The sequence below is a fragment of the Neolamprologus brichardi genome, chromosome 3 (genome assembly GCF_056152115.1).
Source record: "Neolamprologus brichardi isolate AB-2024 chromosome 3, ASM5615211v1, whole genome shotgun sequence".
Lineage (NCBI taxonomy): Eukaryota > Metazoa > Chordata > Actinopteri > Cichliformes > Cichlidae > Neolamprologus > Neolamprologus brichardi.
Genome location: NC_142106.1, coordinates 32972670 through 32995739, shown reverse-complemented (window position 1 = coordinate 32995739; position 23070 = coordinate 32972670). Strand labels below are relative to the sequence as shown.

Genomic DNA, 23070 nt, shown 5'->3' with positions numbered 1-23070 from the left:
TTTAAAATAAATAACGTGAGTTAATGTTAAATAATATTGTGTAAAAGCTGAGGAGCATTACATGGTTTATCCACACGTAACCAATGTCGCACCTTGTAATATTTTACTGACTATTAAAGACTTGTATGTGTAAATCTAAAACATAACATTTATTGTCAGATTTGATCCCTGGATTTGAACAAGTCAGCAAAACCTCATTTGATATGAGCCTGTGGATTTTCATTCCTTCCTGCAACATTTTGCTGAGATCCCATATTGACAAATGAAAATGATCGTGTAAAATGAAATATTTTATAATACTTTATTTTTTATAAAGTGGTCCAATTGTGCCAATTGATGGGTCTGTCTAACACAACCCCTCGCTGGAACGAGACAATTCTATTACAACAGCAAAAGCAAGACGCAATTTACCAGAGCTCTTTGTGTTACTCGTGCACGAGGGAGAGAACTGGACGAGCGCCGTTCCTTCGCTTGACACCAGTGCTACCAGTGCTCTCGTCTGCTCCCTCGTAACACTGCTCTTTATTGAGGTTACATGAATATGCATAGGTTCATTAAAATATGACGTTTTACACAGATATACATGTGAACAAAGAATACATTGTCTGTGTGCCGTGTAGGTATGTGTGTGTGTGGTCAAGATGTGACCCTTTGAACGACTCCCCAAAATCTGCTGGCCTGGAAGTCCGGCAGTTCATCTAAACAAAAGGCACTTATACTAAAACAGATACAGAGTAGGTATAAATCAGTAAGAGAAGGTATGACCTCTCTCATGACCTTAAGATGTGTGTGCATGCCAGAACACTCTGGAAAGCACACAGAGTCTCTACAGACTACTACGGATCGAACCTCTATTATTATGCAATCGATTATAAAACTCTAAGCATATATGAGTAAAAATTTCTAAGCATAAATGACAATCAACAATATAAACCTTACACCAATGTTGATTTAGAAGTATTTACAGGAACAGCTAAAGTTGTACAATAATCAAGTTAAGGTGGAATCACAAAGTTTAAATAAATATGAAACACGTGAACATCACGATGCTTTTCGGCTCAGTTTAGATTAAAATTGTTAAACCTGATTTCAAAATTATTTCAAATGTTGTCATTGACTTAAAAACGGTAAACTACTCAACATGCAGACATCAGTGGTATGTGAGCAGAACAATGACATTTGGTAATGTGTATTTATTCATGCACATTATAAATAGCAAATAGCAAATGTAAAATCTGTGTTTTTTCAGTATGTACTTTTTGGAGGTTGCTCTATATACAGTTACATTTATTCTGATTTCTTCCTGTAATGATAATAATCTGAGGGTCCTTAATTATTGTTTGTATCCTTTGTTTCAGATAGTGGATGTGTGTAACGTCAGTGAGAGGAGATATTCCTAATATTACCATCTCAGGCACACACCTCTGACTGTGAGAACAGAAGCCTCAAAGAAAGAATGCAAAGAAAGCACAAAGGAGAAGGAAAGTCATAGACGCCAGGCTTCAATTAGAATTATGCGTTTTGTTCTTTATGTGTATTTATAGTTCGGTGAATCCTGTAACTTTGATGTAATCAGATGAATTATGATGGACTCCTTCATCCTCCGTGAACCACAATCACCATCTGCACAACTGAGCCGGTTTTGATTCCATATTTTGTCACTGGTGCAGAGTCATCGTCCAGTGGCATGCCCTCAGCGTGCAGCTTGTAATCCTTCTCAATGCATCCTAAACACACATAACACAGAAAGAGATGACTAGACTAAATATAGCTACAAATATATCATAAATAATTATATTATGTTTCCTGCATTATTCATAACATAACATAACTTCATAACATTTTATAGATTTTTTTAGTGAAATTTTTTTAAAGACATTTGAATATAGAGTTATTAAGCACTGGTAATTAAAATTTTAACGTATATATTTTTTGTTTTTTTTTAGGTTACTTACCTTTCTCGTTGAGCATTTTCTTCACTTTCTGTTTGAACTTGCTCACAATCATTACTCTCAGCTGTATGGCGCACAGGAGCATCAGGCATCTCTGACCATTAGCCATGATAACAAAGATTTCACACATTGTTTTGGCTACCACCATCTGAAGGTTCTGAGAGGTGATGGTTAGTACTTTTGTTAAACAGCACTTAACACATTTACTATACCACATATCATAAAAAATAAAACACAAATAATTTAGAAACCTTTTCAGTGAGTCCTCTAAGGGCAACCATGTTGAAATGGAGTGAGGAAACTCAGATCATGTTTTTATACCAAAATATTAAGTTGAAATACATGAATTATAATTTATTCCACGTAGTATTAAATTAGTGCTGAGCACAGGTGTGACAGGAGCTGTAAAATGTGAAGAAAGCTCAAAATAATGATGGACCCTCCATCATAAACGTTTCTCACCACCTGCACAGCTGAACTGGGCTTGATTCCACATTTGGACAGTGGTGCAGAGTCGTGGTCATGTGACTTTCCTCCGTAATTCTTCGTATATCCTAAACACATATAACACAGGACAGAGGGGACTTTACTTTGCAGCCTTTAGACTAAATATAGCTCCACACATGTCATAGATAACTGTACCATGTCCGCTGCTTTACACTGAGCAGAGGTTATTGTTGAAAGTAAAGGTGTCCAGTTTAAAAAGATTAAAAATGGTTTAAAATACTGGACACAGATTAACTGAGTACTGATAATGTCATTTTTTATGTATTTATTTTCAGATTTTATTTACCTTGGTTGACGCGCGTTTTCAACACCTGGTTGAGCTCACGCAGGGTCGCATCTGGCAGCTGGTTCATGCGCAGGTTCACCCCCCATCTCTGGCTCACAGGCAGTACAACAGACATCGCTTTGTTTAGGAAGTGAGGCTGCGATCTTTTCAGGTTCTCCGTCTGAAGGTTATGCGAGGTGACGGTGTGGTCACGATATTTATAACTTCGCCTGTGGGGCGGGGATTGCCCGTTAGTTGTTTCGTTTTAACCGGGAAATAACAATGAACAAAAACATATGAACAAGGTATTGATCTCGTTATCTGCGAGAATACTATTTGTATTGATAACACGCCTTTAAAATTGTGAAAGCATTTTTGCGTCTTTTTTGTGTTGCTTTGCACGCAAACAGTTCCTAAGTTAATAACAAATACAATAAACAACAATCAACCACTAAAAGCATTTTCTGTTGAGCAAACAAATGATTGTAATTCGACGTCCTTTAAAATAATAATGCAAGGTGTGAATATTTTTCTGCTTTTTTGTAAAAAAAAAAAAAAAAAGAAAAGAAATCATTAGTAAAATAATCATTCTTATCAAATACTTTGCGCATTGGTGGATTAACCATTCTACATAGAAATGAAAAAAGGATTATGGTAATTACTAATAAAGTTTAAATTGAAACATAAAAACTTTCAAATATAATATATATCAGCTGTGGTATAAACCTGACACTGGCGGTCTAATTCATTTGTAAAGCACAACGGTGTGCACACGAGGTCACTCACGGGTCTGCTGCCAAGGCGAAACAGCGTGGGTCAGTCAGTGCTGTGTGTGTCTATGAGGCACACACACACACACACACACACACACACACACACACACACACACACACACACACACACACACACACACACTATTGCGTCACACTGAAAACGAAAGTGTATCTCACAAAAAGTCCCGAAAGACTCAGCTCACAATGTTGCTGTTACTTCTCGAAGTGAACAGTAGCAATCTTGTGGAACTATTTAAAACAATTTGGTGCATGTCATAAGTTCATGTGTGACACATGATTTTTTTCTTGTGTGTGATTGTTCTCGGTTTTGGGTGAGGCTTCAAATCTCTCAGAGCTCAGATGTCCTGTGGTCACGATATCACTCCCACGTCTCTCACCAACTGATGTCTCAGGTTGTTAGACCAGGTTGGCCATTAAAGGTTGACTTCATCATTGAAAATAAGAGCACACTTTTAACAGACACATCAGAAAGGAACACATGCCCAGGTGTAGTGGAGACAGGGATGGTTGTAACAGCATCACTTTCAATAAGATGGGATATCCTAAGAGCCATGTAATCAGTTGTATGTATGAAAACATTCTCCATGGCCTTATATGTGAAACTGGAAAACTGTGTGAAGAAGCATCAAGACTTTTTAGCAAAATCACTGACTTCTAGTTAAGAAAGTGAATCTTTTGATCAACTGTATATTTTGATCATTCCTGCTCAGATTAGATTGTTTAAAATTAGTGTCTTGTGTAAATTGTCAGTAAACTTCAAACTGTCTTGCTGTTGCGGCTAAAGTAAAAGGCTGACAGGCATGAGAATAGTTATAACAACAACAAAAACAGTTAAAGCTACCTCCATGGTGACATTTAAATGCTTTTTCCCTAATTTGCAGATTTGTTTGAGAATGTCAAGACAGTGGATGAGAAAATCTTTACCACTGTGAGAGGAAAATAAAATTGTTTATCTCATAGTGTAGTGCATATTTTAGAGCAGGAAGAAGTGTTGGTCAGTGCACATTAAATGATTAGATGAACATTTTGTGATGTGGTATCAATTTTTAACTGTTAATTAAATTTTTATTACCAATAAAATAAGTTAACGTGGGATTATAAATTGGTCATGGACATGAAAGAGATAAAGTGCTAAAGTCTAAAATACTTTCAGTTCTTAAGACAAGAGAAGCAGTTTATAAATGAGAAAAGTAAGGACTTTTAAAACAACACAAGCAGCGTCCACACTCTTCTACTATGAAGCCAGGCTGTTGCAGTTTAGCATTGTCTTGCCAAGAAAACGGCAGCATTTCTGAATCATGTTCACGTAAGGAGTCATATCTGTATGACAGAGCTTTAACCTACCTGATCTCCTGCCTTTTGCCCCCGTATCAATTCAATTCAATATCAATTCAATTCAATTTTATTTATATAGTGCCAAATCACAACAAAAGTCGCCTCAAGGCGCTTTATATCAGGGGGCATTGGGGCTTAAGAGGTTAACTTGTATTTGTGGATGGTGCGGTGAATCCCTGGATGCGTTCCTGATCCCATGCAATGATTTCTATGGCAGAATCTTTTCTGTTTTTAATTCAGTGCTGTCTGACAGTCCAAAGATGACAAGCATCCAGTTTTGATTTTGGACCTTGTCCCTTGCATACCAAGATCTCTCCAGATTACTTGGATGTGTTGATGATACTGCACATGATGAGATATTCAGTTGTCACAGTTTTACACTGGTGAATTATTCTGAAATTTTTCCACAATTAGTAGAGGAATTTTTTGTGTTGTTGTTTTTCTTTGTTTTTCAGATTATTTACCTTTTGTTTCAAGCACTGGGATTGCTCATGCTGGTATCACGTTTTATCCATGTATCAGTTTTCTGGAATGCTGGGACCAGTAGTCAATGTGATGATGTCCACACCTCCATCTCCTTGGCCACCTGCTCCAGGTCTTCTGGAATACACTAAGTTGTTCCCAAGGCAGCTGATAGACATCATTTATCTAGCATGTCCTGGGTCTGGGGCAGTGGTCCCCAACCCCTGGGCTACCGGGCAGTGAGAGTTGAGGCTCGGGTGTGAAATTTATGGTTTTCGGGGGTTTTATTGTTATTTTTTAAATTGTTTTTATCGTTAACTCGGTTTCCCTGGGTCTTTTCTCATGTGTTAGGAATAAATCTTCTTTTTTATGGTACCGGTACTGGTTTTATTTTGTTGTATTTATACGCGACACCTTAAAAGGCCAGTCTGCGAAAATATTGTCGGACATAAATTGGTCCGTAGTGCAAAAAAGGTTGGGGACCGCTGGTCTGGGGTATTGTTTCACAGGGGTGTGCAAAGCAGATTTGTATGTGGCAGGTCTGGTTGTAACATTGAGTGGCCTTTTGCAGAGTTTGGTAAAATGGCTCCTCTGACCCCTGAAGAAATGGAGTACTTTCAAAAAACCATGGTGTTCAATGCTGCCAGGGAGACCCTTAATACCATTTTTAAGTATCTTCTTGATTTATTACAATTTATGCAAATAAATATTTATTATTGGGGTGGATGTAGCTCAGAAGGTAGAGCAAGTCATGTCTTCTCCTAGTCTGCATGCCAAATATCCTTGGGCAAGATGTTAACCCTAAGTTGCTCTCCGATGCATCCATCGGAGTATGAAAAAACAAAATTAATTTTAACATGTTTAATCAAAATTAAATATATAAGACATGCAGTTCATTACAATAATTATTTTAATTTTGAAATAAAAAACATCCCTGAAGTTAAACATGCAAGCAAACAGCACGTTTAATATATGTTTGTAACAATGCTTCTTGAAAAGAAAGGAAAGTAGATTTGTGGGTTGAGCAGCAGAGTTCAGCATCAAATCTCCTGAGCCAATGCCAAACTCCACACTTTGACCCTATGATCCAGCTGCTATAGGCAGAATCTGGATTCATTGCAGAACATAACGTTCCAGCATGTTCTGGTTCCAGTGCATCTTGCTGATAACAATACAAACAGTGCAGGGCAGTGACTGAATGTGTAGAGAACCGTATGCCAGATCCTCTTGAAAACCTTGACTGCGAATCTGTAGCAGACTGCCTAAAGATTGTAAATGCTGACAGGGAGAGGAAATGTGCCCACTTTGGGGTTGGTCTCTGACATTCCCTGTTATACTTGGCCTTCAATTTGGAGATGGTACTAGTGCTTACACCAAATACTGCTGCAGCTTGGTTTTGCACAGCACCAGCTTGAAGTTGCCCTATAGCAGTAATGATCACAATGCCTGGTAATTCATTGTAGAAATAAATCTCCTTATTAAATTTTAATGTTGTCATTCAGATGAAAACTGGAAACTACCTAACACACCCTCAACAGTCTCGTATGCAACCACAACAATGTTTGTTTTGGTTTTGTTGCTGCTTCACCGATTTGTTGTATCAAATGACGGCTATGAGTGAATTCATCAGTCCTTTTGTAAAACCATATAAAAAGTAAAACATTTTGACATCCAGTTTGATGCACATTCAGAACACCACAATGGCAAAAGCAACACATGAAGCCCACAAACTCTCCAAGTAAGATAATCCAACCCAGAGTCATTGATCCAAAGATCGGGTACTTTCCTCAACTTTGACTACATGGTGCAATATAACCCATGGATTATAAAGTAAATAAACAAACCTTGACTCTCAGTATTGCTAACACATGATCACAAATGATCACGACTGCTAATCTGAAGTCACATGACTTCTAATAACTGATGGAGAGAAATCGAAAGTAACAAAGAGTGAATAAAAAAAATCTTAGGGGCATTCCCTGGTGTGTTCAGAGGGCAGGTTCGGTGTCTACTGTTCATTCAGACAGGTGAATGTATAACAGATGAAATCCAAATGAAACAATTGGAATCAATCCTGGGAAAACTGAAAGGACAGGGAAAGGAGGGGGAAAGGAGAGGGACGGAGAATCTGCTGACAGAGAGACCGGCGAGTACCTCCTCAACATGTCTTGAATTTCTCCAGAGGCCTGGCAATGAACTCATCTTTTGATTCAGGTGTGCTGACCCAGGGTGATATCTAAAACCTGCAGGACACTGGGCCTCGAGGCCTGGAGTTGCCCACCCCTGCATTAAAGGAATAACAGTTTTTTTTAAGATCTTCCCACAGATTTTCACTGATATTGAAAAGTACTGTGAGCTTTAGCAAATGTTTTCATTTGGTGTAGTTTATACTGAAGTCTAATGGCTGCTTTGGGTCATTATTTGGTTCTAGGAGTTCATCGCTTTCTCAGCGTTCAACTTTACTGGCTGTAAAAGAGCCTCAGTATTTTCACCCTGAAGAACAACAAGTGCAAAGTGTTCTTTCATCAAATGCTGAACGATGAGTTCACTGCACTCAAATGACGTCTGAAGTTCTGAAGACAAAAGAGAGTTCAATCCTTATTAGCAAGGTGTAGCTAATAAAATGTCTGGTGAGGGTATGTGTCTTTTGTAAAAGCAGTTCACGTATCATTTGGTGCACAGCCCCACCTCGTGGAAGTAGCAAAAGTAGGTTTTTTTACATACTTCGTGAACTATAAATTTAAACAGCCCTGATCAAAAGTTTAAGACCACTTGAAAATGGCAATAAATCTAATTTTGTTCTATCTTTCCAAGAAGAGCTTCAACATGCAACAAGAAGAAATGGGAGTGAGACAAAACATTTTTTTGAGAATGCAATTTATTGAAAACAACTCTTGAACTGAAACATCCTGTTTTACAGCTGTTCAAAACTTTGATCAAACTCAGAGGATTTTAAATTAATTTTACAACCTTTAGCGTTGCCGACAGTGAAGAGAGCCAGGTAGGTGAGCGTTTCCCGTGTTGCTGTACGGGTTCCAGTATCCAGACCCGGGGGTGGAGCCTTGTCGAAGATCAGGTGAGTTAAGTTATCCATCTTGTTTAGTATCTAATTGGCTTTTCTGTTTTGTTTCAGTGACATTGATCTGGCAATACAGGCTCATTAACCGTTAAATTTTAAGGGGCCTTCTCTCAATTAATGTTATTGGCCAGGATGTGGCCTCTTTATTCTTGTGATTTCCACGGTTGAGCTTTCATGTCTGTGTAGTGTGCTTTTTCGGTGTGCTGTGGTGTAGGATAATTTTGTGTAATCACTTGTAGTGCTTAGGTTCTTCGAGGAAGGGGAACACTGTAAACTGCAGACTGGTTATTGGAGAGAGTAAAATTTTAACAAGGATGTTTTGGTAATTCTAAATAAATAATAATAAATAAATAAATTTCAAGTGCTTCAGCATTTCACTGTTTGAATAATACTTATTTTTGGTATCATATTGCAGACCAGTTTAACAAAGGTCCTGGCATTATACTAGTGGAAGCAGTGGGATACAATTTGAGTTTTCTATGGTTCTTTACCACAGCCTGCCTGAGCACATACTTCAGCACAAAACAAACTGAAGCTGACACCAAAAACAATGAAAAACAAACTAAATCTATAGATTTTAGCAATATAAGTAAATATTTGACCTAATTTTTTGAAAAGATTTTTTTTCTGACATCCTTTCGTGACTGGCAGCTTTTACAATCAGAGTTAGGATCAAGGTGCATTCAAGTGACATCTAATGAGCATCCTGATGCAGTCATGTGACAAGTGAGTGGCTCTGACTACCCATGACATCATTTCCAAAACAGCAGCATACCTGGGGAGCTAATTTTAGAAACCTAGTTTTCTATTACCAAAGGTCAATTTCAACCAGTTCAAGAATACTAAACCTTAAATAATGTGTCCTATCTCACATATAACCTAACCTCTAAAATAATTTCACAAAGAAGAATGTTGGAAAGACCGATCTTCTGAGCATGTTTCAGGCATCCACTCGAAGATTAGTAGTGAGGATGCATGCTGAAGTAGACTGTATCAGAGAAATCTTGTGTGGGGAGTCTGCCGAATTGCTTCTCTCACAGTCATTTCTACTGCTGTTATGGTGCTAGAGCAAATGCTGGATCTTCCAACATAAATGAAGACAGAAAACTAAAAAGCAGTGATGTTTGTAGGGTTACTGAAGTTCGGCTAGCTTGTATACAATGATGTGCTACATGGTGGCTAGCTACACAGCTAAGGTTAGCATAATATAAACACATTGGCACAGTGAAGCTGGAGGATGAACGCTAACTTTTTTCCACTCTATAAAGTAAAGATGAGGTTTCTCGATAGTTAGGGACAAATGCAATCGTATGGCAGAATGCTGTAAACAGACCAAACTTCAGTCAGGAGAACAACTGAGATAATTTATCCACAGTGAACATACTGCTGCATGGGCTGGGCTGTATAGTTACATTGTAAGGTTTTAAAAACCAGCTTTAAAATGACAAGTGGTGATAAAAACTGAGAGAGGCCGACAGTGATCACTGTCTTTTCTTAGAGGCTTGTTCAGATAAAATAGAACTAGATACAAAGCATTAAAAAAATGTTAAAAAGACAACAGCCTTAATAAACAAATAGTTTGGACCTGGAAGCAGGGTTCATCGGTCATCACTTAAAGACAGGGAAAGGTTGTTGAATGTCCCTCCAATGGGAAGTAGCATTTTTTTTTTTTTCTAGCAGGCACATTTGTAAATTAAAGCACCCGTGAAGAAAGCTGTATCAGCTGGTCAGAAAGACAGAGCAAACAAATTTGGAAGATTTGTGCAAAAGAAAATAGCTGCAGTGGACAAATGCAAGGATATCGATGGTGACACCCTCATGCATTAAAGAGGGTGTATACTATATCACAAGACACAATAAAGCACATGATTAAGTTGTTTAACTAACCCATCTACACCAGGCATTTTGTAGAGTATATAGAAGCCGTGGGGCAGTGGTTTGACTTGAAACATTTTTTTTTTACTATTTTCCTTGAAAAGCATTTCGAGTTTAATCTCGAAATTTTGACTTGATTCTAAACCTGAACAATAATAATTACAAATTTAATGTATTATTTAATGTGGACCCAGGGCTAGAGTGGTAATCCGGGAATATACCGGGAATTTGCTCTGTGTGCCGATTCGCTCATTTTCATTATCGACAGTGTATTGTCCGATAAGATCTCTTTATGCAAACAGAACCTCCCCTATCTGCGCTGGTGCACCTTGTAGAACAGAGTTTAGTGTGGAAAAAATTGGCGAAAAGGTGGAGCTGAAAAGCTGACACCTAAAAAGAAAATGAACTAAAATTAGCTGTGACAAATGTGTCAAATGGACCCACGTGTTACATGCAGGGCTGCTTCTTCTTCACTGTCCACAGCAGCATCAGCAACAAGAGAGAAGAAGAGACGAAGGAGGGTGAAAATAAAGGGGTGGGGAGGCGTATTGACTATGTGCACGTTAGCATATGCTACTTCCGGTGCGGAAACTCCTGTGGGGAGCTTTGTTTCCGGTTTCCTATTCGCGCCCTGTTTACGGTCCAAAACAAGTTAAGCAAATTAATAAATCAAGCGGCGATTTACACTTCTATAGATGTCTTGGGCATTTACCCAATATATCTGTAAATGATGTTCATCGACTTGTCGATATTTTTTCCCCGCGCCTCAAAGCAAAAGAGAAAATGGATTCAAATGTTATATTTCTCAGCTGTCCCTCGTTTATCGCGGGTGTTATGTTCTAAAAATAACCAGTGATAGGTGAAATCAAGTAGCCAATTTTATTTTTTGACGGTGCAAAACGTTTCGTGGACATCGTGGACATACAGCACTGCACTTCAGAGTCACACTGCTAGCATCGATGCAGCGATTCTGTACTGTACAGGAGAGACATCACGGAGGAGATCGTCTGCAGCGATCAGGACGCAGGACATAAAAAAAGCATGCAACAAAAAACTAAAAAAATCTGCGAAACAGCGAGGTGAAAGGTGAACCGCGTTATAGCGAGGGACCCCTGTAATTTTGAAGGTAAGTCACAACATACCCTTCGTAAATACTAATGTATAGAAACCCTTACCAGCAATCGTTCATTTTTTGTGTGGCTTTTTTCATGGTTTGTTAACGTGCTGTGCGGGTGTGTACTTGACTAGCTGATCTCGACATAACGGGGAAACATCTGGTTTGACTATTCTTCACCTGTAGTTTGAATGCTGAACATTTGCCTGTTTAAATCATAAGACCAGTCACTATACAGAGATGTGCTTCTGAATGTGGACGATGTGTCTTCTGCATGCAGTAATGCAGGTCTGCTTGTGTTGAGTGATGTAAACAACTGATCGATTTAAACTCTTTAAACGTCAAAATTGATCATTAGATTTTTATGACACAACAGTGGTGAGTGTTCCCACCTTCTGCTCTTTGTAACTTAACGCGATCTTTCCGTTTTCGAGTTTAGGACATCAATTTTGGAGTATATCTTTGCAGTAGCGATTGACCGCAAAGTAAAGCTACCGGAAATGTACAACCCCACATCCGGTCTCAAACCAGGAAGTTAGCATTTTCTCGTGCACAGGGTCAATTCACTCACTGTTGTGTGTGTTACATCTGCTGCTCTGATTTCACTGACTTTTTCTATTGTTGTACACTTCGCGATGTGATCGTTCAGTGTCACAGTCTGACATTACAGTGATACTCAGTAGCGGTTTTTGATACGGGCGACACGGGCGGTTACCCGGGGCGGCATCGTGGTGGGGGGCGGCATCACGGGCATCGGCAAAATAATAATAATAAAAAAAATTAAAAATTGCTTGCCATCCCCGGCATAGGCACCGATCAGTTTTCTATCGCCCATTTGCTGGGAGTAAGGGCGCCCTCCGTTTGCGAGGTGCGCCTGCTGCTTGCGGCACAGGGAGGAGAGGGCGGGGCGGCGGGGGATTCGCTGGCTGGCTGGAGCAGCATCTAATAACCAACTCGCAAAATAAAACAAAATAATAAAAAACCAACAAACATGAAAACACCAGACATCATGATACAGACTTATAATTTGCACCGATGTTTTTTCGAAATTCTATACGCGAAAAGTGAGCGCGAGAGCCCTCGGTGCGCCTGCTCGCTGCTGAAGTCAAAGTAAACTTTATTGTCATCTCCGCTACATACAGTCCAGTTTATAGAGAGACGAGACAACGAGGCTCCAGCAGTGCAAGTAAACAAACAATCAATATAAGAAGAGTAAGAAAATAAATATACACTTTAGGACTAGGGGTAAAGGGATCAATAACAATTGAAAATGTATATTTTATAGTTTGGTGATTTAAAGTCTCACACACAACCTGTCGAAAGGGAAGGGGCCCCGGCTGCTTCCAATTAGAGCACATTTCATTCATAATGTTGTAAATCCAAGCCCATTATGTATTCATGATTTGAATCCTGGGTTGTGCGAAATCCCAGAAAGTGAATTTGTGAACTAAGGTGTAGGTCTATTAGGTTATGTTGTGGTGATTCTCAGGATGGGTGTTTATACTGGAGTGCAAAGTTAAAACCAAGATGAACAAGAAAAGTTCAAAGCCATCAGGTCCTCAGTTTAGAAAAAAGAGAAAAAGAAGAGGAGGCAAAACGAGCAAAAGATACAGGTAAGCAGATGTGTCATTGGATAATGGCAGATCATCCTGAAACAATCAGAATACTTTATTAATCCCTAAGGAAATTGGAGTGTTCGCCCAGGGCGCCAAACAGGCTAGGACCGCCGCTGATCACAAACTTTATGTTAAAAACAAACTGTGTGACATCAGTGTCACAGTCTGACATCACAGTGATACTGAAACATGAAGCCGCTGATCAAAAACTCTATGTTAAGAAAAAACGTGAGCTGCAACACTGCAGCTCACATACTCTCTTTTTTTGAAGTGAAACCGGAAGTGTTCATTTTGATCTCGTTTTTTTTTTTGTTTCGCAGTGTGACGCCACCAAGCCTGCCAACAAAACAGGAGAAGTGTTACGACCATTGTGACCAAACACTTAAATTTGTTGATGGAGAAGATGATTTGGACTGTAAGTATCACGTGGGCACTTTTCAAAGTGATGCCCAACAAATTCAAATCCAAAATATAAATAATGATAAAAATAAAAGAAAACAGTTTTACCCATATTCACACTAACTAATGTTAAATAAAACTCATCAGCATTTATTCACGTGTAACACTGATTGTTTGCTTGTGTGTGATTATTCTCAGTTTTGTGTGAAGGCTTCAAATCTCTCAGAGCTCAGATGTCCTGTGGTCACGCTGTGACCCCGACCTCTCTCCTGTGACGTCTCATTTCCACACATTTTGTTTGTAGTCCTAGCTACATGATGATAAGTTGTTTAGAGAATATGTTTTTTTAAAAGTAGTTATGTTTAATCAACGTCAATGTGTAAATGTAAATAAAAATATATCTGTGGGGAAGAAACGCCAGCAAAACACTGTTCAATGAAATCCTGTGGATTTTTATTTATTCCTTAGATCCTGTAAGTGAACACTGTCATGTAAAATGTGATATTTCATTATACATTATTTAAAAATGGTAGAAATGGACAGCTAAATTAATACAGTAACTGAGTTAAAATACAGATATTTTCATTATTGTTAGGTTACTCATACAGTCTCAGTAGGAGAAGGCTTCACCACTTTGTGGTGTTGGGTTGGGGAGTGCAGGTAAACCTGTTTCCATTCTTTGTTTTTCATTTCATTGGACAATATAAAAATATTTAACTCTTAATCTGATTAAAGTTTAGCTGTTTAGAGGTTTCCTTAAATTCTAGTTGTTGGTGTGATTCCAGGATATCAGTATATTTTTCACTCTGTTTAAATCGTTTTAAAATCATAGTTAACTTATTTGCATGTAAATCACAGCATGAATTGCGCTGAGGCAAATATTTTAGTAATTTCTGTTTCCCCAAATCCAACTTACGATATATGATATATAATACTTGTCTCAGAAAAGCCAGTCTGATGCTGTGTCCCAATTCGGGGTATGCACGCTTGAAGTATGCATTTTAAGTGCGGTTACGTCACCGCCACACGAAGACGGCTGTCCCAATTCGAAGTGTACTTGAAATGCATACTCCAAATGCGCCGTCGATTTCCCCAAATATCAAGCGTGGTCCGGTGCACGCTTCGTGGTCCCATATATCCCACAATTCATAGCGCGGCGGTGGGTGTGGATAATTTTGCCGCAAAATACGGCAGAAGGGAGCGGCCGAAAAGTGAACTGTCAAAAGTAAGTACTGAATATGACGTCACTTATTCATGTGCGAATGTTTAATAACGAAGAACATTAAAACATTGCTGTTGGCCACATGTCGGCAAAGTTATGTGACACTAGTGATGTTTGTACTTTCAGCATTAACTTGGTTTTAAAGCCTCTACTTCTAAATATACATATAGTCGACCTTAATCTTACAGAGAATCTGATGATTTTATGGATAATTAAAGTCAGTCATATATCCACAAACACAACAAGCTGACAGTCAGTGATATATATATATATATATATATATATATATATATATATATATATATCATAATAATCTGACAATACTATAATATTGGCCATATTATATTTACATTACCATAGTGAGATGACTTTAGTCTCATGAACAACATTAACTAATTATTATTTAGTAGCTAATCTTAAATGACTGTTCAGTACAGAAATGAAGCCCTTGAATCATGTTTTACAGTCCTGTGGTCTCAGCCTCAGATACTCAACTAATCAAAGTGATGTCATGACAAAAATGATTGACCAACAAAACAATTTTCTCCTTCATTTCTGTCAAACAAAGCTGTATGTAACGTGTCTCGCGGTTAGTATCATGGTTGCTAGGCAACCTGAACAGCGCGACGAAGCATATACCGTCCCATTTCACAAGCCTCTCACTTCCGCACTTCTCGTACTTATAGTACGCACCGTACGTAGTACGCGTAGTGTGCGTACTTCAAGCGTGCATACCCCGAATTGGGACACAGCATGAGACTGTGAGATGAGGCTAAGCTCTTTGCCACTTGTTACGTCCCTCTGCAGCCTCTAATCTGCTCAGTGTGTTCAGCTGGTGCTAATTGGCCACACCTAGTCAGGTGTGGATAAAAGCATACCTGAGGCAAGCTTCCCGGGGAGCTCACTTGTCTTTGCCTTGGTGGCACCAGCCATTTTAGCTGACCTGATATTCCATTTTAAGACAAAACCTCTTCTCACCCGTACTCTGGTATTTGTCTCCTTTTTTATGTTGCGGCTTTGAGCCGGGTCGTAACACACTGCATTCAGCACCTGGTCGTGGTGCCACAGATAGCAGCCATCGTGGAGAGGCTGTGGGCAGCTGCTGAGAAGATGATCCAAGGAACCTCTTCTAAAGGGGAAGAAAGGGGTCTCACTCTTTCTCAAGATGATATTGTTTACCAGTTTAGCCAAAACATCTATTTTTCCATGCTCCCACAGTCCTACAGCTCTGCTCATTCCCCGTTTGTCCACACCTCCTTCAACCTCTTCCTGATGTAGGTGGTGTTACTTTTTGCCCCAGGCCTCTAGACCTATCACCAGGCACCCGGGCCTTTTGTCTCAGATGACCATGATGAAGGCCTATGATTCCAAGATAATCAGTTAACCATTGTAAACTTAGGTGCTTGTTTTCCAAGCATGAATGTTCTGCTCTCCCCCTTAGTGCTGGTTAAGTGATACATTATGATACATTATTTTACCTGTATTCACATGAACCAAGGTCAAACAAAACGCATCGGCATTTATTCCTGTGACATTGATGTTTTTTACTTCTGTGTGATTGTTCTCAGTTTTGTATGAAGGCTTCAAATCTCTCAGAGCTCAGATGTCCTGTGGTCACAGGACAGCTGTGACCCCGACCTCCCTCACCTCGCAGGTTGTTGGACCAGGTAGGCCACTAAAGGTTGGCTTTGTTAAAATAAACAAGCAGACATATATAAATAAATAACAAGGGTTGGCAGGGTTGCATTGATTTTTAACAGGACAATGTTACATGAACATGAATAAATAAAGACATTTGAAAACAGTGGCAATTATATCATCGTTATTTTTTGTAATGAATTGGATTGTGACTTTTACTGTCATGTAAAGAAAAAGAGAGAAAGAAGCTACGCTTCTAAATGGTCAGTATTTGTATAGCGCTTTACTAGTCCCTAAGGACCCCAAAGCGCTTTACACAATCAGTCATCCACCCATTCACACACTGGTGATGGTAAGCTACATTGTAGCCACAGCTGCCCTGGGGCGCACTGACAGAGGCGAGGCTGCCGGACACTGGCGCCACCGGGCCCTCTGACCACCACCAGTAGGCAATGGGTGAAGTGTTTTGCCCAAGGACGCATCAACCGAGACTGTCCAAGCCGGGGCTCGAACCGGCAACCTTCCGATTACAAGACAAACTCCCAACTCTTGAGTCACGATCGCCACACTGCTCTGTAAGTTAATGAAATTATGCTGTGTAATCATGGAAATAAATAAAAAGGACATAATTTTTCAGCTCCTGTCTTCTCTGTTTTAAGTTGTTGAATTTAAATCCTTTAAAGTTAAATTGCCTCTGCAATTAAACCTGTAATACATCACACATTTCTTTTTCAATATTGGGACTGTGCATGCTGGCTGACTGATCTGCCCTCTGTGAGGCTTCAGTGAAGCTTGAAATTACAGCTTTTCTGTTACAGCTGTGATAATCATGTGTGTGTTTCATCAAATAATTACCACATATAGCAATACAGTTCTGATGTTTTATGAAATATTTCACTATTTACGATTTTTAATCTAACTTACAGGGGAAAACAAACAACTTATCAACTTGTTTGGTGTTTTGTTTCCAACATGTGAGTCTAATAATTCTCTCACCTCTCCATATTTAATAAAGGGTTAAACCAGGTTTGTGTGTGGTGGGTCTGGTTGTGGTGCTGAGTGGACTTTTGCAGAGGTTTGTAAAATGGCTCTGCTGGACCCTCAAGAAAAGAGGTACTTTCAAAAAACCATGGCATTTAACGTTGCCAGGCAGACAATTACGACTAAGTTGGTAAGAGTTTCATTTTAATATGATGTTTACTGTAAATGTAGAATTGTAATTAGACATTTCATCAGGTATTAAATATTGTCCCACATCCGTCTCGATGTAGTGTCCTGGATGTGGATCTGCTGTGATTTGAATGTCCTCTGTAAAGTGTGCACAGCAGTAAAAGGACGGCCGTTTGAATTCTGCTGGCAGTGTTTGAGGGAGTGGAAGGGTGCACGGCCTCGAAAAGACCACTGTGAAAACGATGGCTCCTGCAACCCGTCACTAGACACATTAGAAAAATGCCCAGATATGACATTTAATTCATATCATGGTGTCCGTGTGTGTCCCTCAGTTCGTGCCTGTCCCACTTGTGGGTTACTGTTGGAGCGCAGCAAGATACTTTGTAAATCGGTTGTTTGCCCTCGATGCAATTTGAGGTTTTGCTTTGTGTGTCTGAAGAAGCCTGTTGAATGTTTAAAAACTGTGTGCATTCTTGCCCCCAGACAGACCTCTATACCTGTTTGGCACAAGAAATAATGGGAAAGAAACTTAAACACTGTGTGTAAGCACATGCTGTCCTCTGGTTAGTTACATATATAACCTGTGTCATCTCCTTAACACACATTTTTGTTTATATTCCTAAGTACTTCCTAAGTACGTGAGGACTGCTCTTGTTTCCTCTAAACTGTTCCGAGCAAACTTCTCTTTTAATAAAACCTTGCTATTTTTAATAAAAGTTAATATAGAAATGTAAATAAAAACGCATCTCTGGGAAGAAAACACTGCAAAACCATATTAAATCCTGTGTATTTTTCTTTCTTTCAGCCATTTTATTCCTTAGGTCCTGTAAGTCTAACACTGTCATGTAAAATGTGATCCTTTATGGTACATTATTTTTTTAATGGTACAAATGAAATGAAAATACAGTAACTGAGTTAAAATGCTGATATTTTCATTATTGTTAGGTTACTCATAGAACCCAGTCAGGACATCTGCTACTGCTGTTTGCTCATTTTTTTATGGGAGATCATTTTCAGGCTTCAAGTACCACCATTATACCAATTCACATTCTAGACAATGTTTTAGGTGTATTTGACCAAAGGTTTGACTGAAAATTCACATGCAAGCTTTTTTTCAAGGCTGTGGTATTTGCCCGGAAACAATACCTTTCAGCTAGCTAAAACAGAATATTATGCTATCAGCGAGCAACATGGCTAATGCCTTTCACACAGCTTTGTCTCAACTCCAAAGAGCTACAGAAGTAAAAGCTAATAATAATAATTGAAACAATCTTTGAAAAAATGACTTACCAAGCATGGCAAACAACTCAAATATGTAGAGCAAAATGTTCTGAAACGGCTTCACTTCAGCTTCAATTGGAGCCTATGGTGCTGGGGGCGGAGTCTGTGAATTTACTCTATTGGTGTCATAGCTCCTGTAGGAGTTCAGAGTTAAGAGGTCAAGAGTTAATGTTTCCATTGTAACACCTCCAGATTTGAAATAGAAACACTCATTTTTAACGCTCGATTTTAACTACTATCATTTTACACCTCAGAGTTACATTAAAAGAATGTGACTCTACTTAGAGTAAAATTAACTCTACTTTTGCAAGAAGACTACTAACACCAATACATTTAACACTTTTGAATTTGCTGTGTACAGAGTCAGCAGGAGAAGGTGTCATCGCTTTGTGCTGTTTGAGTAGGGAATGGAGGAAAACCTGTTTTTATTCTGTTTTTTATTTGTACCCCAAAAATCTGATAATAGACAACATAAACATTTTTAACTCTTAATCTGAGTAAAGTTTAGCTGTTTGAAGGTTAACTTAAATGTCTAGTTTCAGTGTAATTCCAGGGGATCAGTATATGTTTTACTCTATTGAAATTATTTAAAAACATTTCACAGAAGATCTTCTATTTCCTCAAATCCAAGTTCTGATATGTGATATTCCAAACTGCATCCAGAGCAAAGGAACAGAAAGGTGTCTTGCCCTTTTCCCAGACATAAAGCTTTATCAGGCAAGGCAAAACATCAATCCTCCATGCTTTCACAGCCACACTGCTCTACTCATTTAGTGTTTGTCCATGTCTGCTTCAACCTCTCCCTAAAATCGGTTGTGTTCCTCTTTGCACCAGGTTTTACTAATCTTGATCTTTGGAAAATAGCCACTTAAATTTCTAGTTTCAGTGTGATTCAAGGGTATTTTTTACTGTTTAAATTATTTTGAAACATTGTAAACTTCTTCACATGTAAATCACAGCATTAATTGCACCGAGGTAAACATTTTAAAGAAGAACTTCTATTTATTTACGGTGCCTGCATTGCTATGGTTTCAGAACAAAAGTTATAGAAAATACACATTAAGTTTTAAACATGGAGCCCAAGATGATGTGTAAACCAAAAAGTTCAACTAAAAGTAAAACAAGTAAACAATGCTCATCATAATGCCTCATAGCCGAGTATAGAAGTAAATCTTGTTGTACAACATAATTTCAAATACCGTCATTAAGATGAACACTGGAAACCACCCAACAACTAAAAACTGCCCACATCAGTGTTTGTTATGTAACCAGAACAATGTTTCATTTGGTTTATTTGTTTCTTTACATCCTGGTTGTTGTGCCAAATGGTTGCTGTGAGTGGATTCAAAAGTCCTGTTGTATGAAGATTCAGATTAAATAATTTTAAGATCCAGTTTGATGCACATTCAGAACGTTGCAGTGGCACAATATCACAATAATCCCCCAAACTCTTCAAATAAAATAATAAATCCAGGTCATAACAGTAAAAACACAGCACCACTGGTCAGATCAACTTTGACTACACCATGCAAGTTTACAAAAGATAAATGGATAAATCCCATTAATCATTACATAAATAAATAAACCTGGACTCTCAGCAGCACTAACACTTTTATTACATAAAGTAAAACCATATAAGTGCTGATCTGCAGTCGTATGACTTCTTGTAACTGCTGGAGAGAAACTGAAAGTAGCAAAAACAAAATAAACAAAACAATCTTGGGGACGTTCCCTGGTGTGTGCAGATGTCAGTGTCTGTGTTTACTGCTCAAAACTGAGAAGGATAACAGGTGGGATACAAATGAACAGAGTGTGGATAATTCTGGGAAAACTGAACCTTTAAATTTGTCTAAAGATGATGTTGTTTCACTTTGAAATCAATAAAAGTTTGATTTCTACAGTTTGTTGATTGCAGGGCAACATCTTCTAAATTCATTTTTTCTTTCTCAATGTTTGTGCAGGTAATGAACGGCCAAACACGTGGCTTTACTGCGATGTGAGTCATGAACCGATTACACAGTTTGATCAGTTAAAGAATTTGCAATATTTTTAAGATCCTTCCACTCATTTTCACTTCACTTCATGGACTGTGAGGTCTCAAAAGCTTCAATTTTCAAAACAAGCTTTTTCATATCTCAGTTATTTTTAGGTATTTGAGCTGAGCGTGAAGAAGCTGGACTGAGAATCAGCACCTCCGAGTGTGAGACCACGGTTCTCAGCTGGAAATGGGTGGAGTGCACATCAGCACCACTGGTCTGGATTGAGCTGCTGCCCCGAGTGGAAGATTTCAAGTATCTCAAGGACTTGTTCATTAATGATGGGGGAGTGGAACGAGAGATTGACAGACACTTTCGTGCTTTTCTGTTTTCTTTATTTATTTTGCAATAATAAACATAGGAAACCATTTTGTAGGCCTGGAATGAAGGCTATCATATAAGCATAGCAGGGGGTTGTAGAGTGCCAGAAGTTTTAAGTAGTTTTGCTATCATTTTCTCATTTTCTCTTCAGACATTTAGAACAAGTAAAATGACTTATTGTTACATGGTATTGTCCGAAAGCTAGGGAGCATTACTGATAGGGTCATCTAGGGCACAACACCATCCCTGGAACAATCAGAGACAATTCTGCTACAATGGCAAAAGCAAGACGCACCAGAGCTCTGTGTGTGATCTCGTGCAGGAGAGAGAGGGCGAGACGAGCGCTGCTCCTGCCTCTTGAACCCCAGTCACTCTCATTTAGCTCCCTCGGTGCACTGCTCTTTATTGTGGTACATGAATATGCATAGGTTCATTAACATATGACATCTTACACAAGCATACATGTGAACAAAGAGTACCTGTCTCTGTGTATGTGTAGGCACGCGTGTGCATGTGTCAAAATATGACCCTGCGAATGACTCCCCAAAGCTAGGGTTCCGGTGCTAGGAACTCAGCGGACCACCTAAACAAAAGGCTCATATACTTAAACAGATACAGAGTAGGTGTCCTCCCATAGTATAAATCAGAAAGAGAAGGTACGACCTCTCTCATGACCTAAGAATGTGTGTCCACTCCAGAATGCAGTGCTTGCAGACTACGAAGGATCAGACCTTCTATCAACATACAATTGATTGTATACCTCTAAGCATATATGAGTATGTGTTTCTAAGCATAAATGACAATCCAACAATATAAACCTAAATTACATGCCCAGCATGTCTTACAATTCGAGTTATCTATGTGCAACCAATGTTGCATCTTCTTTTGCTGACTATTAAAGACTAGTATGTGTGTAATTATAAAACACAACATTTATCGCCAAATTTGATGCATACATGTGAACAAGTTAGCAACACCTCATTTGATGTAAACCTTTGGCCTATTTTCTTCCTGCCTGCTTATTGATTAGAGCTCATATAGATAAATGATCATATAAAATGTGATCCTTCATAATACTTTATCAAAAAATGCGGTCCAAATGTGCCAATGTTGATTTAGAAGTATTTACAGGAAGAGAAAAACTAGTACAAATTTTTCTTAAAATTCAAGTTGAAAACTGGAAGCCTTTATATTTAATTTTTTAACATTTGCTGATATGCTTTATTTATCTACATTAGAAAAGGATAATGTGTAAAATGGGAACCTGAAAATACACTTGTTATTTCAGCATTTGCTTTGTGGATGTTGTTCTAGGTACCATTAGATTTATTTTGATTTCTTTCAAAAAATGTAATAATCTAAGGTTACACACACACACCTACACACACACACACACACACACACACACACACACACACACACACACACACACACACACACACACACACACACACACACACCTCTGACTGTGAGCACAGAAGGTCCACCAACTTGTTGTTATAAAAAATACACATTTAAATAAAAAATGTACACAATAATTCATCATTATTTATTCCAATTAATATTTAATTAGTGTCAAGCATGGATATGACATGAACCATAAAATGTAAAGAAAGTGCAAAGGAGAATGAAAACCATAGATGTCACACCAATGAGAATCATGCATTTTGTTACTTATGTGTATTTATAGTTCAGTGTTTCCTGTAACTTTGATGTATTCAGATGAATTTATTGTTGACTCCTTCAGCCTCCATCAACTTTCCTCGTCATCTGCACAGCTGAGCCGGCTTTGATTCCACAATCGGCCAGTGATGCAGAGTCGTCATCCAGTGGCTTGCCATTAAAGTGCAATTTGATATTTTCCAAAGTGTAATCTAGAAAAACTTAAGACAGATAGGCAGGGTTTTACTTTGCAGTTGCAGCTTTAGACAAAAAATAACTGCACAAATGTTATAAATAATCATATTATCTTCCCAGTATTAGAGTTTGATTGAAAATAAAGGT

The 23070-nt window shown here is 38.6% G+C and overlaps 1 protein-coding gene and 1 pseudogene across 2 annotated transcripts; one reads left to right on the top strand and one right to left on the bottom strand.

The window, feature by feature from the left end:
• Positions 1-324: 324 nt before the first annotated feature.
• LOC148104253 (uncharacterized) lies at positions 325-3569 on the bottom strand. 2 transcript variants are annotated; one of them, XM_087839320.1, is made up of 5 exons: positions 3511-3569; positions 2746-2954; positions 2415-2506; positions 1956-2100; positions 325-1727 (listed from the first exon to the last, which is right to left on the bottom strand). In XM_087839320.1, the coding sequence occupies exons 2-5, from the start codon at positions 2858-2860 to the stop codon at positions 1597-1599; spliced, it is 483 nt and encodes a 160-aa protein (XP_087695446.1). In that variant the 5' UTR covers positions 2861-2954; positions 3511-3569; the 3' UTR covers positions 325-1596. The 2 variants fall into 2 exon arrangements, with proteins under 2 accessions (XP_087695446.1, XP_087695445.1); XM_087839319.1 differs by having other exon boundaries at positions 1956-2109; positions 2418-2506.
• Positions 3570-7015: 3446 nt separating this feature from the next.
• On the top strand, positions 7016-17945 carry LOC118453423 (uncharacterized; annotated as a pseudogene).
• Positions 17946-23070: the final 5125 nt, after the last annotated feature.

Coding starts and splice junctions, on each gene's coding strand:
- LOC148104253 (XM_087839319.1), bottom strand. CDS start 2,860: ATGTCTGTTGTACTGCCTGTGAGCCAGAGATGGGGGGTGAACCTGCGC. Junction 2,507..2,745: donor GAAAACGCGCGTCAACCAAG/GTAAATAAAATC, acceptor ATATGTGTTTAG/GATATACGAAGAATTACGGA. Junction 1,728..1,955: donor GAAAATGCTCAACGAGAAAG/GTAAGTAACCTA, acceptor ATGTGTGTTTAG/GATGCATTGAGAAGGATTAC.